Below are 14,239 nucleotides of genomic sequence, written 5' to 3' on the forward strand. Positions count from 1 at the left end.
ACCTGAAGTCGAAGTCAATAACGCTGTCGGAAGATCAGGCTATACCGCCGGAGAGCCCTCGTAGTCACCACGCCTTGAGTGTGCTCGAACATCAAGTGAGCATCCCGCCTCGCTCCAGCATTGCTATTTCGGTCGGCACCGAAACACCCGCTGATGTAGAAGGCGTCATCGATGGCGACCAACGCCTACGGCTCGACCGTGATATTTGCGTCGCAAGAGGGATCACTCGACTGCGCGGAGGAAACACGAAAGTCTTGCTGACAACATATAAACGGAAACTTTCCCTCACGAGCGAATGTGAAGACTGCGACACCGGATTTTCTTCGATCTGGAGCCCATAATGGTACTCGTATTTAAAAATAAAAATGACGTGCACGATGCCTTCGCTTCAAACACAAAAGGGGGGAATCTGAGTTGGCACGCCTCGGCAGCGCACTTTGCATCTTTCTGCAGCCCACTTCGTAAATCTTACATGCCTAAGAGCTTCCTTGATTTATCCGCAATGGATGCATTTTGTCGCTACCGATGGGCTCCACAATATTCATATTCACGAATAGAATTGAAATTTCACTGCTCGACTTTTTGACAGAAATAAATCTAGTGTATAATATCGTAATAGAAGTGGTGCTATAACTATGACGTTTCTTAAGACGCCCTATATTTTTTTTTCCACGATTTTAGGGCGTGCGAAGCTGATTATTTTGACGAATTATGAAACAAACAAAATGTAATAAATTGGGACGTTTTCTGCACACAGTGTTCAACAACATGCTTTTAGTCCGCTGCGGTGCAGAAAACGACTATATTTTTATACATTACCTAAACTTAGTTATAACGTCCTGTGTATATTTTTCAAGATATTCTCTAAGTGTAGCTGCTAATACAAGGCCTACGTCCCAGTCAAGTTGTCCTTGTCGGTATTTGAGCAATGTGAACAGTAAAATGTTTTAAGACCCTGCACATTGTGGCTAATTTGTTTAGCATAGAAGAGAAGGAAAAAGCAGAAGTTAGTAGAAGAGGCAATAAAAAAAAGGCCCAAGCAAAGCTTCATTTTAGAGTGTTTTCTACACGCATTTATTGTACTCAGTTTACAATCGAACATAGAACTGGAGAATATGTTTGTTTTGCGTTTGAGCTGCACGTGCCACGATTAATTTCGTCGTAGCTAAACGGGCGCAACAAAATGGGTATCAATGCTTGCTCTTTTACTTCAACTCATACTTTCAATGGGCGCAGACTAAACGGATCTGGGGGCCTCGGGTTGCTTTGTTGCTACAACCTCATGAAGAAAGCAGAAAATAAAGCCACAGAAAAGGGGGGATAACTGACTTTTATTTTTACCTAGAATATACACATAGGAAGAATGTGGATAATGGAAGTGAATGAAAAGAGAAAATACAACTTGCCGTAGGTGGAACCCAAACCCACTTAATCCGGATTACGGGTGCCATGCCTTTTCAATTAGGCTACCATGGCGGCCATTCTCCAGCCCACTTTCTTGGGTATTTGCGTTTGCACCGTCTACGTTAGCTATGGAAGTGTTAAGCAGCGTCGCTCATGCGTGTTCTGTGCACAAGACACTCGCACAGCTTTGGACAAGATTCAGAACATGCTATACAAGTTCTCCTGAATGATGCTTATTTGCAAGATTTTAATGAAAGTCAAGATGTGAAGCGTCATTTTCCAATTTTTGGAGGAGAGAGCGGGAAGGTGGGAAAAGCAGGGATGTTAACTAGACGTTGTCTAGTTTGCCACCGTACACGTGGGCAGGCGGAATGAAGGCGAGTGAGACAGAAGACATGAGTCTAGATCATACACACGAATTATAGAAGGTGCAACACATGTATAATCAGGCAATTAGCCACTGATATTCATCTGTAAGAGACCTTGTATGGCTTTCTGAGCTTGGTGAATGGTCAGGTCAGGCTCCTAGAAGCTTTGCTGCTGTTAAAGGCCAACCGTCCAGTCTATTCAATGCACATTGAAGAAAAACCAGTACTATTCGTAAATTACTCGAAATATCATACGCAATGAAGTTATCAACTTCCTTGAAGGCCATAACTTTATTTTCAAGCATCTGCACGGTTTTTGCAAGGGCTACTCATGCGACACCCAACATGCCGGATTTATTGGCGACATACACGCACTGACAGACGCTGGATTTCAAGTTGGCGCAATATTTTTAGATTTTTTCTAAGACATTTGATCATGTTCCACATCATAGGTTGTTACTTAAGCTTTCACAGCTTTACATTCAACCTACTATAATTGCATGCATCACCAATTTTCTCTCATCTAGAATTCAGTTTACATCAGGCAACAATTACAACAGATGTTATGCTAATGTTACGTCTGGAGTTCCACAAAGCAGCGTACTTGGACCTTTACTCTTTCTAATCTATATTAATGACTTCCCCAGTTGCGTGTCATCCAAAATCAGACTATTCGCAGATGATTGTGTACTTATTCGATGTGTAACAAGTAACACTGATAGCCACTTACTGCAAACTGACCTGGAAGCAATAGGTTCGTCCCTAATAGGTTAATGCCATTAAATATTTCTGAAACTAAACCCATGTCTTTCACCAATAGGCCACGAATTCCAACACCTTCTTCCTTGATAACAACACTGTGGAACTCGCCACAACTAACAAGTACCTTGGCATCAATCTTCAATCAAACTTATCATGGAATTATTATATTAAAGTTACCCTTGCCTCTTGAAATCGTACTCTTGTACTTATTAAACATAGTTTAAAAGAAGCTGCAATCCATGTTAAAAACTAGCGTTCACAACAGTAATCCGCCCTTAACTAGAACACGCGTCTGCTATTTGGGAACCCGAACAAACTTATATTATCAGTAACATCGAAGCCTTTCAAAACCGTGCTGCGCGATTAATTTATTTCCAGATTATTCACGTTAAACTAGCGCCACCTCATTAAAGAATAAAGGTGAATTGGACAACTTAGCACTTCACCATAAAATTTCTCGCCTATCACTTTTCCATAAGCTGTATCTCCATCCATCATTCCATGGTGATTTCTTTGTCACCACCCGTTACCTTTCGACGTCGTGACCATCCATACAAAGTCAAACGCATCAACTGCCAGTCATCTCAATATGCATATTCGTTCTTACCGCGCACAATAACAGAATGGAACGCCTCACCATCAGACATTGCCACGAAACCAGACTTGACTAAGTTTCAATATTTAATTCGCTCACGACTTGTCAACTAATCTTATTATTATTTTCGGAATTTTAAAGTGTTTTCAATGTTTATTGCTGTTTGCTTTTCATTGCAGTTGCCTTATGTTCTCCTGATATGTACTAATGTTCTCTCTCATAATTGTGATTTAATTATCTTGTATATTACGTATCTTTCACTCTATTATAACTCTTGTTAAATTCTCTTGTTTTTTAAATTCTATGAGCAGTGCCTGTGATCGCCCCCCTCCCATGTAATACACTCGTAATAAGGGCCTTCGGGGGTATTTTTCAGTAAACAATAAAAAATAGTCTGGCATTTTCCTTCTAAGCGAGAACATTAGCACAGGAGATGATTGACCACATATTCACATCTGCACCTGGCGCATATGGGCCCGTCAGCCATATAGGAGGATAGCCACAGCAAAAACAGCCTCACAGTTTGCCTCACAGCTTCTGACTAGCAGCCGCGAAGGGAAGCCAGGTGGTGTTATCCCCCGTGTTTTAAGAGTAAAGACAGTTGTCTTAGATTAGCTGATGTGAAAAAGCGTGACGCTGACGGAAGGGAAGAGCCAATGTGTCAGCCCTGTAGCCCATCGAACCCAGAGCGTAACTCATGGTTTAATTAGCCATAATTTGTATCACCGAGAAGGCTAATGACCTGTATTACACACAAAAATTATTCTAGTGAGATATCTTGCATCAGTTGTACTTCATTCATAGAATCAAGTACAACTGATGCAAGATATAAAATGGTGTTCTTGACGCCTCACATAAGCACCATCTGGCTTCACCGTGAACATTATAGTCGCATGAAGGCCATGAGGGAAATTTTGATCCCCACACTTGGATGCCATATGATTACGGTATTTGCTTCTCATCGTGTGCATTCTCGAGAAATTTGATCGTTAACAAATTTCACTTTTTATGACTGGCCACAACGCAGAGTCGACAAAAGGGTACAAGGAGGGCCTAGACCTCAAGGAAGAGCCAGACTTCCGCAATGAGCATGAAGAGCCGCCAGGCCGGCGCCAGCTTGCTCCTGCTAGGAGGAGCCATGGTGCCGCGACTTTGCTGCGTGGAGCAGGCGGTCGGGGTCATGCGTTGGCTGGGGTGCCTTCAGCCGCTAGGCCACGCGGTGAAGCTTCTCGTGTCCGTGACACTCGCTCTACTGCCGCTGTTTGACGGCGACTAGACTGCTGCAGAGCTGCACGTTATTCCTATGAAGCCGCTATACGCTTTGCGATACATGTTCATCGCTAATTGTTTCCGCATAAAAATTAACGCATAGCGATACCTCCGTGCACTGCTCCGATGTTCATTTGCTCACTTCAAAACAGCCAACTTTCATGTGTTGCTGTGTGATGGCGCAAAAACGACACACAGACAGATAACGCAAAGCTAACAATCGCTTGTGTGTCTCGCCTCCATTGTTCGCACCAAGTTTTTACGGTGTTTCTTTGTTGCTACGTACTCATGGGCCGAAACTGCCTCGTGAACTTGAAAGGTCAAGTGTCGTTCTGGGAGGAGGAGTCTTTTGCATGAATCGTGATTACCGCGTACCCCCATCAGAAAAATGTCACGTTTAATTGCTAGACGACTTCTAAAACAGGCCGTTAAAGTGCGAGTTGTCGAAGGGGGAGCGCAGCACCGGCCAGAGGCTAAGGCGTGAGCTCGTGAACCAGCCCGTCCTCGTCATCTTTTTATTCGTTCATAACAACCTATTACTTGAAATGGTATACAGACAAGGGTCCCAAAGTCAGAGACTGCACTGGGACCCTTGGATTAGAAGTCATATAAAAATATAAAGCGGAGTACATAGCAGAGAAACAAATGAATAAATAAGCAAAATATAACCAAGAAACTGAGTGATGACACACATAACAGACAAAGGAAGAGGAAAGATGCACAATCAATAGTAATTACCTAGCTTGTAATTAGCAAAATAACATTATAAGAAATTAATGAGACAGCAAATAATTCTTGAGTTCGTATTGAAAGAGTACAAAGTAGATGACAACCTAATGGAATATGGAAGACTGTTCCAACGTTCAAGCGCGCAAAAAAAGGTAGCCATCTTTCCGTAATTTGTATGACATAAAGGCAAAATGAAATTTCCTTCTGCTGCGAACCTTGTCTTATTAGGATAAAAAGCAGACCAGAACTAACGAAGTTGTAAGAAACTTGTTGACTTAGTAATTTGAAAAATATCGCTAAATGATAGTTAAAAAAATCAGTAACTTGAAGAATCGTGTTTTACGTAGTTGTGAAGAGGCGTTAAAGAAAAAATGGCTTCACGTTATAATGCGGATGGCCTCATTCTGAATGTGCTGAATAGAGGAAAGATGACAATGATAAGTATTACCCCAAGAAGCGATACCATGAACCATATGGACATGAACGAAAGCGAAGTATAACGATAATAATGCTTCTTTGGGAAAAAATGCACGTTATTTCAGTAGTGCTCTAATGCCAAATGCTGTTTGTTTTTTTGATGTGTGCAATCTGGTTAGTAACCTTAAGGTGGGGATCTAATTTGATGCCGAAGAAAGAAACACAAGTGGAGGCAGGAATGTCATGCCCATTCAGAGTTATGGTCGGAGAGCAAGGTAAATGTCTCTGTGATGACTTAATTAACATGCATTGCGTTTTCGTAGGGTTTATAATTAAAAAAATTGGTGTTACACTCTTCAGCACTTTTGATATATCACTGTTTAGTTTCAAAGTTAGCGAAAGTAATGATTTTTCCGAGCGAGCAACAGTCGTATCGTCTGTGTATAATATAGGTAGGGTATAATTAGGGCAGTCAGGTAAATCATTTATATAAATGAAAAATAATAGAGGACCTTAAATAGAGCCCTCAGGCATTCCTTGGTTAATAATCTTGCTTTCAGAGAAAGCCCACCAGCGTACACTGTTAATTCACGAATAAATAGAAAACTTTTTATATATTAAGAGCTGGACCAGAAATTCTAATAGACTTCAGTTTATTAAACAAAACTTTGTGGTTTATTGTATCCAAGGCTTTAAGACCTATAAAGCCTATAAAGCCTATAAAGACCGAGCCAACAAAGTATACGAGATCAAGTGAATGGCGAATATAATCAGTTGATGTTATCAAAGCCATGGTACTCGAGCTTCCTGAACGAAAACCGAACTGACAGGGTTTCAGCAAGCTAAATTTGTTAACGTAGCTGTTATTACAACTAAATAATAATTTTTCTACAACTTTACTAATACAAGGTAAAATACATATAGGACGATAGTTGCCGACTTGAGCTTTGTCAGCCTTTTTATGAACAGGAATACTTTAGCTTTTCTTAGACTCCTAGGGAATATACCGGTTTTGAACATAAGGTTAATTAAGGTACTGAGAGCATCAGAAATAGTCGGAGCAACAAGTTTTAAATGAAATGCAGAAATTCCATCAAGACCCGGACTTGTGTTTAAGTTGTAAATCTCAGTAAGGACTTCTTCAGATGTCACAGGGAACAAAAAGGAGATTGGTCGCATCGGCTTGTATGTTAAACAAGAAACATTGGTAGTATTATAAATTTAATGAAAGTGATTACTGAACGCACGAGCAATGCAAGGCGGGTCAGTGATAATTACAATATTGTTACTTACTGTTGCAATGGAAGCGCCAGAATTTGTTACATTCAAAAACTCGTTGATAAGTTGCCATTGTTATTTTTTTATGAAACTCATTTTTCATGAATTCATTTTCGTAATATTGCCTTTTTATTTCTTCGATAAATTACTTAACATGTTGCAATATTTCTTATGGTGTAACGCTAAATTAACATTGAAAGGCCGTTTCTTAGTCTTCCTATACACGTTTTCTTTTTTCCTCATGCTCACAAGTAGCCCATTGATGATCCAAGGATTGTGCGGAAATTTAAATTTCTTTTTGCACTTAACAGTGACAGTGTTAGCATGAAGAATGAAGAGCGTTTAAAAATGTTGAAGAAAATAACTGAAGTGCTTCTGGATTTATTTTGGGAGCTATAACTATCCGGTCAATTTTGTCAATTACGTAAAGAAAATTTATATTATCAACGCGAGGCGTAAAATAACAGGGATCTCACCTAGGATGGTTAGATTTGAATGTGACCAACACAAGGTAATGATCTATGTCTATGTCAATTACACATAGGTACACAATGTCAATTACACTCTGGTAAAGGCGAAATATTAGTGAGGGCATGGTCTAAGCTGCTTCCTTGAGTGGGAAACCTGGGGACCGAAGTTAGTAACTGCTCAAGCCTAAAGCCTGCAAAGCAGTCTGTATAAGCGCATGCAGTACTATTATCGACATCAAGCAAGTTAATATTTATATCACCTACAATTAGGACAGGCATGTTTTTACTAGTAATTGTTTGAAGAACTAAGCTAAGATGACGAAGAAAATCTGGTATGGAAGAAGATGGAGAAGGGTAAATACAGCCAATATTTATTCCGTCAAAGTAATCTGGAAAAGACAGGGCATCGGTGGCGATCCAGACAGTTTCGCAGTGAAATAGATCTAGGAAAAGGTTCAGTCTACGTTTATATATAATGTGTGGTGCGACAAAAATGGCGCTACCACCATGTTGATCTGCAAGACGGTGACGATACTCAGCCTAATAAGCATGGTACCCATATAAATTGGTATCAGCCGGGCCAAGCCATGTCAGAGCTATGCAGATGAACGAAAAAGTGAGGAAAACAGAGCCCACGAATGAAGATATGTTATTGTGATTTTCACGGAAACTCCGCGCTTTGAAGTGAAGCAACGAACAAGCACATTTAAGGCGTAACGCAGCTTCAGATTGTGAAAACAAAGACATGTTTGAAGGTAATGAGTCAACGACTAAAACACAGACTAATAGCAAACAATTAGGTTAGGTGACAACGCTGAGGTCAGACTCAGAGCTTATGAAAAACACTTTGCTGTTTTCAGTGTTGCGTGCCTTAATCTGGCAGTAGTCTGTCTGGGAGCATGTGGTTCAAGCGCGTGGCGCCATCACGTGGCATTAACCCTCCTCCCAGAAAAGCATCGACTCCATGCTAAGCAATTCGCTGACGGGCAGAAAGACTTGTTCAGGACAAACGCAATGGTCCGAACGCCATAACTAGTATGGCGTGCGATATTGTAACCGCACGACGTTCACAATCTCGGACCGTGGCTGGCGGCGCCGTGCTGGCTGGGTGCCATCCGGAAGCACAACATAGTTGAGGTCACTCACTCGCCGAAGCACTTAGTAAGGGCCGAAGTACTGACTTTTTCCGAAACGTCTTTACGGCGGACGTGGGTCCAAACTAACAATTGGTGACCCGGTTGGTAGTCAATTTGACGGCGGCGGGCGTTGTAATGTCGGGCGTCGATACATTGCTTTTTCCTGATGTTCACGTGAGGCAGTTGGTGTGCTTCCTCGGCACGCTGCACGAAACTGTCGGTGTCTTCGTCAAGACTTTCACAATTGTCGCATGTTAACATGGCTTCTAACATCGTCTGAACTTCACGACCGTAAACAAGAGAAACGGTATGAAGCATGCGGTCTCTTGCTTAGCGGTATTTTAGGTGAACGTGACGTGCGGTCGTACCTCGTCCCATGTCTTACGCTGCACGTCTATGTACATCGACAGCATGTCGGTCATCGTTTTGTTAAGCGTTTCCGTCAAGCCATTTGCTTGCGGATGATAGGCAGTCGTCTTTCGGTGCGTGGTGTAACTTAGTTGAAAAACTTCTTCCAGCAGTCTTGCCGTAAACGCAGCCCCTTTAAGTGTGATGACACAGGCTGGGGCGCCATGACATAGTACGGTGTTCTCTACGAAAAAAATGTGTAACCTCAGAAGCTGTACTTTTAGGAAGTCTCTTTGTTCAGCATAGCGGGTTAAATAATTTAGTCTGTGGCGATGATGATCCACTTGTTTCCGGAAGTAGACAACGGAAGTGGGCCCAGGAGGTCCATGCCGGCTTGACCGAACGGCCCTCGAGGTAGCTCAATTGGATTCAGCATGCGCGCAAGTTTGAGATTAGGCGACTTACGGCGCTGGCATTCACGGCGGGTTTGGATGCATTATGAAACATCGTTCCAGCGCACAAGTGAACACGGACGAGAAGAGAAAGACAACACGAACGCTGGGACAAAGGTAGAGGAAGGGTTTGCACATAAAGGAGGAGGGGAGAATGGGCCTAATCTACTAGAAAGTATGTCGCTAAGTATGGATAGCTGGGCTAGTTGGTTGTGATTAGCATTATGAAACATCGTTCCAGCGCACAATTGAACCTGGACGAAAAAAGAAAGATGACACGAACGCCGGCGTTCGTGTTGTCTTTCTCTTCTCGTCCGTGTTCAGTTGTACACTGGAACGACGTTTCACAATGCTAATCAGAACCAACTAGCCCAGCTGTCCATACTTAGGGTTTGGATGCATCTTTTAACACAAATAGCGATTTTCGGGCTGCAGTAGGATTCCCGTACCCTAGCAAGGGTTCGAGTGAACCCCAAGTGGCCGGACGCAGGCTCGTTGTGGCTTGCGAACAGGATTTCGTCACGAAGCTCTGCTGGTACGACGAAAAGATAGGTTTTGTTGCTGGCAATATAACCTACTGCTGACGTTTCCAGGTACTCATTTCCTGGCTTTCCAACTGCGACTAAGCTTTATTACTGGCTACGGGCAAGTACTTAGCCGTTGTCTACGCAAGCGCTTATTGTCTCTAGCTTGAGTACATAGCCATGAGCCGTGAACTACACTGGTGCCTTGGTGCCACTATGGCGCTACTAGTGTTACATCGGAAATACTAGCCAAAAAATGCGCCAAGTGATTTCAGGATTGACGATTTCCATTGTATGATTTGTGAGAGAGATTAAACTTTACTTAATGTCCTTGCCGTAGCCATGGGAGGCGAGGAGGGGGGGAGCAGAATTTACAAAACCTCTTATACACAAATTTTACCATGGAAAATCTTATAAAGGAAGCGTTTTCACAAAGCTAGAAAGATTGATAAAACAGCAAGCGTACGAAGTCCGCCGATGTAAAGACCGGTGCTGGAGTCAACGAAAGGGCTGAACGTAATGCTACCACAAAGGCGAACTTCTGTACTTGCGACAAAGAAAGTGCATGTAAGTTGATGCACAAACTCAAACGACCATCGCAGCTGCGTACCAATGAAGGATGTTCTACATTAGCAGTCTTACGAACAGATGTATGGCTGTCTGCGCCACGCAAGCGGTTGCTGGTGAGCAATAAAACGGGGTCTTGCAGCCGATTGGCCCCAAGCAATAGCTGATAGCCGAGGATGGCTGGTTCTTTCATTTTACTGAAGCGCTCTGGTTGGTCACTCCAAAGTGTATTGAACAGTTTGCATAAGGTTGTAGGGCATGCACTGCTCTGGAAGCCAGTTACATTCGAGCAGTGCTGTGAATTTGTGCTCATTGTATGGAAATCTGTGTTTGCCTATGCAAGCAATAGCTTCACTTTTCATAATCGCCGGCACACTCTATGCAGCGCTAACAAATAAATTGTGGTTATCCATCTATTACAAACATCATGTTTGTGCGTGATCACTTTCAATCACTTTTGCGATCTTATTGCGACAGCAGTTATATGGACACCCCAGGCGCATTTCCGCCATCGTGGTCTCCCTCACCGTGATGTTCCGTGTAAAGTCCAAGTGGGATAACATAACGCCCACGCGAGGAGCAAGGTGTCTCGATCTCGCACATGCAAGGCACGAATCTGGAGAGAGAGTGCGCTCCCTTACATAGCGAGCAAGGAAGCAGGGGGCGCTCCGCTTCGGTGACGGCTCCTTAAGGCGTGGCTTAGCGCTGCCACATGGGTCCTATATTGAAAGCTAGACTGAAACGGAGGCTAAGGGCACCTCAAGCTGCGTCACTGCAGTTTTATCTTCGCCCCCGCCATCGTATTCTTAGCAATGACAACAAATAAAGAAGTAAAGAAAGGAAGGAAGAAAGAAGGAAAGAAAGAAAGGAAGAAAGCATCTGCGGTGGGTACAGAGTCAAGGCACTGTGTTTCTCCCGCTTATTTTTCGTTACCGAGAAGCAGCACGAAGGGCAATTAGTTCGTTGCTTCGGTCGCTCTTCCTCATGTTGGGGTTCTGACAGCGAGTGCCCTTGGTGATTGAGTTGTATGTATTCTTGTTTACCTGTGCACACGTCACATGATTCTCAGTTAGGAAGCAAATGTTTACAGCAGTTTATGTAACTGATAAAACGATTAACTTTACATTGTATGACGGTCCGATACTCACAACCAATGCTTCGTCTGTCGGTCGAAACTGCGAGTTTTTTTCCGCATGCTTTTGAAGCTAGCTTTTCCGTACAAAATGAAATAACGACTAAACACTTAAGCTTCTCTAATTTTCAAAACTTGCTGCTATTGGATAATGCGCTCTTGTATTGTGTGCTGTTACCCTCAGCCTTCTATTAGGTTGCTGATTAAATAAATTAACTTTTTGGGGTTTTACGTGCCTAAACCAGTTTTTGATTATGAGGCACGTCGTAAAGGAGGACTCCGGAAATTTTGACCACCTGGGGTTCTTTAACGTGCACCTAAATATAAATACAAGGGTGTTTTCGCATTTCGCCCCCATCGAAATGCGGTCGCCGTGGCCGGGATTCGATCCCACGGCGTCATGCTCAGCAGCCCAGCACCATAGTCAATAAACAACCACGGCGGGTCATATGTTCCTGATCGTGTGAATTCAGCACAAAGTCGCAGTGCCGTATTGCCCATGGTTATCTTCACCCTGCAGCATATGGTGTGAGAGAATGCATGCATACGACGGACGCAAATTTCGTCCATGATACGTTACGGGACATTGCTGTGATAATTTGGGAAAAATGCAAATGATATGCCACATCATCATTCATAAAAAAATTACGCTCACTGCATGAACAACCATGATGCTATGAAATAACATTCACGTCATGAACGGAGCAAATGAGCGTGACGTGAGTCTTCCTTCAGACAATGGTGTCAATGAAAAGCGTAGAAACTCTCTGCTGTGTGGATAACAACTATTGACCGAACAACGCCTGCTACGTTGGTCTATGGAACTCAATTCTAATGGACAACAAATATATACGGGAAAATGAAGGGTGGTCTAATAGGTGAGCATGGGTGTAGTGTAAAGCGATCGGCGATCGAATATACTGAATGTAACATGACGCCATGCTTTCACAAGGCGAAACTATTAACGTGCCGTTTGGTGTAAAATAAGGTGCACCTTATAGTGTAACACTTCATATCCAGGCAATTTTTCGGGTATACCAGAAAGGTATAATAGTTCCGTATTTCGATATGAAGTTTTATTTAACAATGCAATTAAAATGCGCATTTGTCGTAAACCGGGCGCTTTCGTTAGTTGCACAATATTTTGCAACATTGGGCGTACAGGAAAGTACAATTTCAATCATCAATCTAAATTACTAGATAATGTGGTCATTACTACTCCAAGACATCAAAATGCTTAGTTGTATGGTTAGATAATTACGCTAATTAACATTCTAATTACATTACGGCACATATTTCAGTCTACAAATTTTAGCTAGTGAGTATCCAAGGCCATATCCATTCAGAACGGATTCTCAGAACAACGCTAGTTCCGAGATAATGATTATAAATGTGTCCGACAAAATCCATTGGCGATCCAACTGCTGTTATACCTCAGTGCATAAAAAACGTTTTCTGAAGAAAACAAATGAAACAGTGGATTTTTACTTCATGTTTGACGGCGCATATCTCAAAGATGGCGCCATCTTCACAATTCCTTCGAAGTCGATATGCCTTGCATAATCATTAGCTATAATTCGCAGACTCATATATCTGTCATAATTATTGTAAAAGTTAATTAGTGTAATTGGATATACTCCATTAGGCATTGTGATGTCTCATAGAACTAATGGCAGCCTCTTCGACTAACTTAAATCATGCGTGTAAATTGCGCTATCGGCCATCGACATTTTTAAGAAATTTGTTGCTGCTAAAGAGAACCATGTTTAGGAACGTACAGGTAAGTCATATTCATAGAGAGATGCTTCAGTTACGTTGAGTCAATAGGTGAGTGACCCGCTGGTGCAGAAAGATCGACCAGTCGTGCATTCCTCGAAACTTTGCTAATTGTACGCATGCCCAAACGCACGCGCACACACACACACACTCACATGTTACGGGGTCGTAGTTTTTATATTTTACAAAATTTGAAGAAATCGGCTGCGGCAGATAGTATGTTATAGTCTTTGAGATAGATGTAGCGTTCCTAACTAGAACAATCTCAGTGAGGCAGCTGTTGTCCACCATTTTATTCTAACTTCTTCGATCTCACGTCTCCCCTAGCCCACTTCGTCTTCCTTTGTTTCTTTGTTCAGCTCACTGTGTTCCTTTGTTGTGTCCCTTTACAAGAAATGTATTTTGCGCCACAAAGTATACCTAGGAAATCTAAGCACCTACTTGCCCAAGAAGGAGTCCTTTTGTCCACTTCGTCAGCTTTCATTCGTCCAGCGCAAACCGCTTCACTCTTCCGGACTTCTTTTCATTACAGCTCTTGCGTTAATACTTGAATATGTTTCCAATAGAGGCGCACTTCGTTTGACCCAAGGCGCCGGTGTACCAGACATTCTTCAATGTTCTATGATGGGATGCAGTCTTATTCACTTGAAATGGTCCATAAAATTTAGAATCTGAAGGTACAGCTCTTTTACTTACAAGGACGTAGTCTCCAAGTTGTATGTCCGGTATCTCGCTACTCTGCCTTTTATCGAAGTTTCTCTTCATGCGGTGTTTGTAGACATCCCATTTCTTGACAGTTGTCTTTACTTCAGTGAGTGGGAGGTTCTCTAGCAAGCTTAGCTCACGATCTGCAGGAAGTATGGATGCTGTGCCCGAAGTGGCAACACTAGGACTGCAGCCGGCACAGTGGTGTACGATCTGTTGAGATGTTTCACATCGGCTTCGGGACGTGAGTTTCAGAGACCAACAAAGTTTGGGTACATCTTCAGATGCTGTTTGACGTCTGGTATGG

The 14,239-nt window shown here is 42.6% G+C and overlaps 1 protein-coding gene across 10 annotated transcripts in view; it reads left to right on the plus strand.

Moving 5' to 3' along the window:
* Positions 1–14,239, plus strand: part of LOC135913367 (uncharacterized) — a 258,595-nt gene that overhangs the window by 192,711 nt on the left and 51,645 nt on the right. For 3 of the 10 annotated variants that reach the window (XM_070538528.1, XM_070538539.1, XM_070538548.1), the window contains one exon: positions 4,157–4,506. The exons of 6 other annotated variants lie outside the window; for them this stretch is intronic. In XM_070538528.1, coding sequence (XP_070394629.1) covers positions 4,157–4,395 — 239 coding nt within the window. In that variant the 3' untranslated portion in view covers positions 4,396–4,506. Of the gene's footprint in view, positions 1–4,156; positions 4,507–14,239 lie in introns of those variants that run through there. One more of the 10 variants, XM_070538523.1, reaches the window with a different exon arrangement.

This window comes from Dermacentor albipictus, chromosome 1, assembly GCF_038994185.2.
Source record: "Dermacentor albipictus isolate Rhodes 1998 colony chromosome 1, USDA_Dalb.pri_finalv2, whole genome shotgun sequence".
Classification (NCBI taxonomy): domain Eukaryota; kingdom Metazoa; phylum Arthropoda; class Arachnida; order Ixodida; family Ixodidae; genus Dermacentor; species Dermacentor albipictus.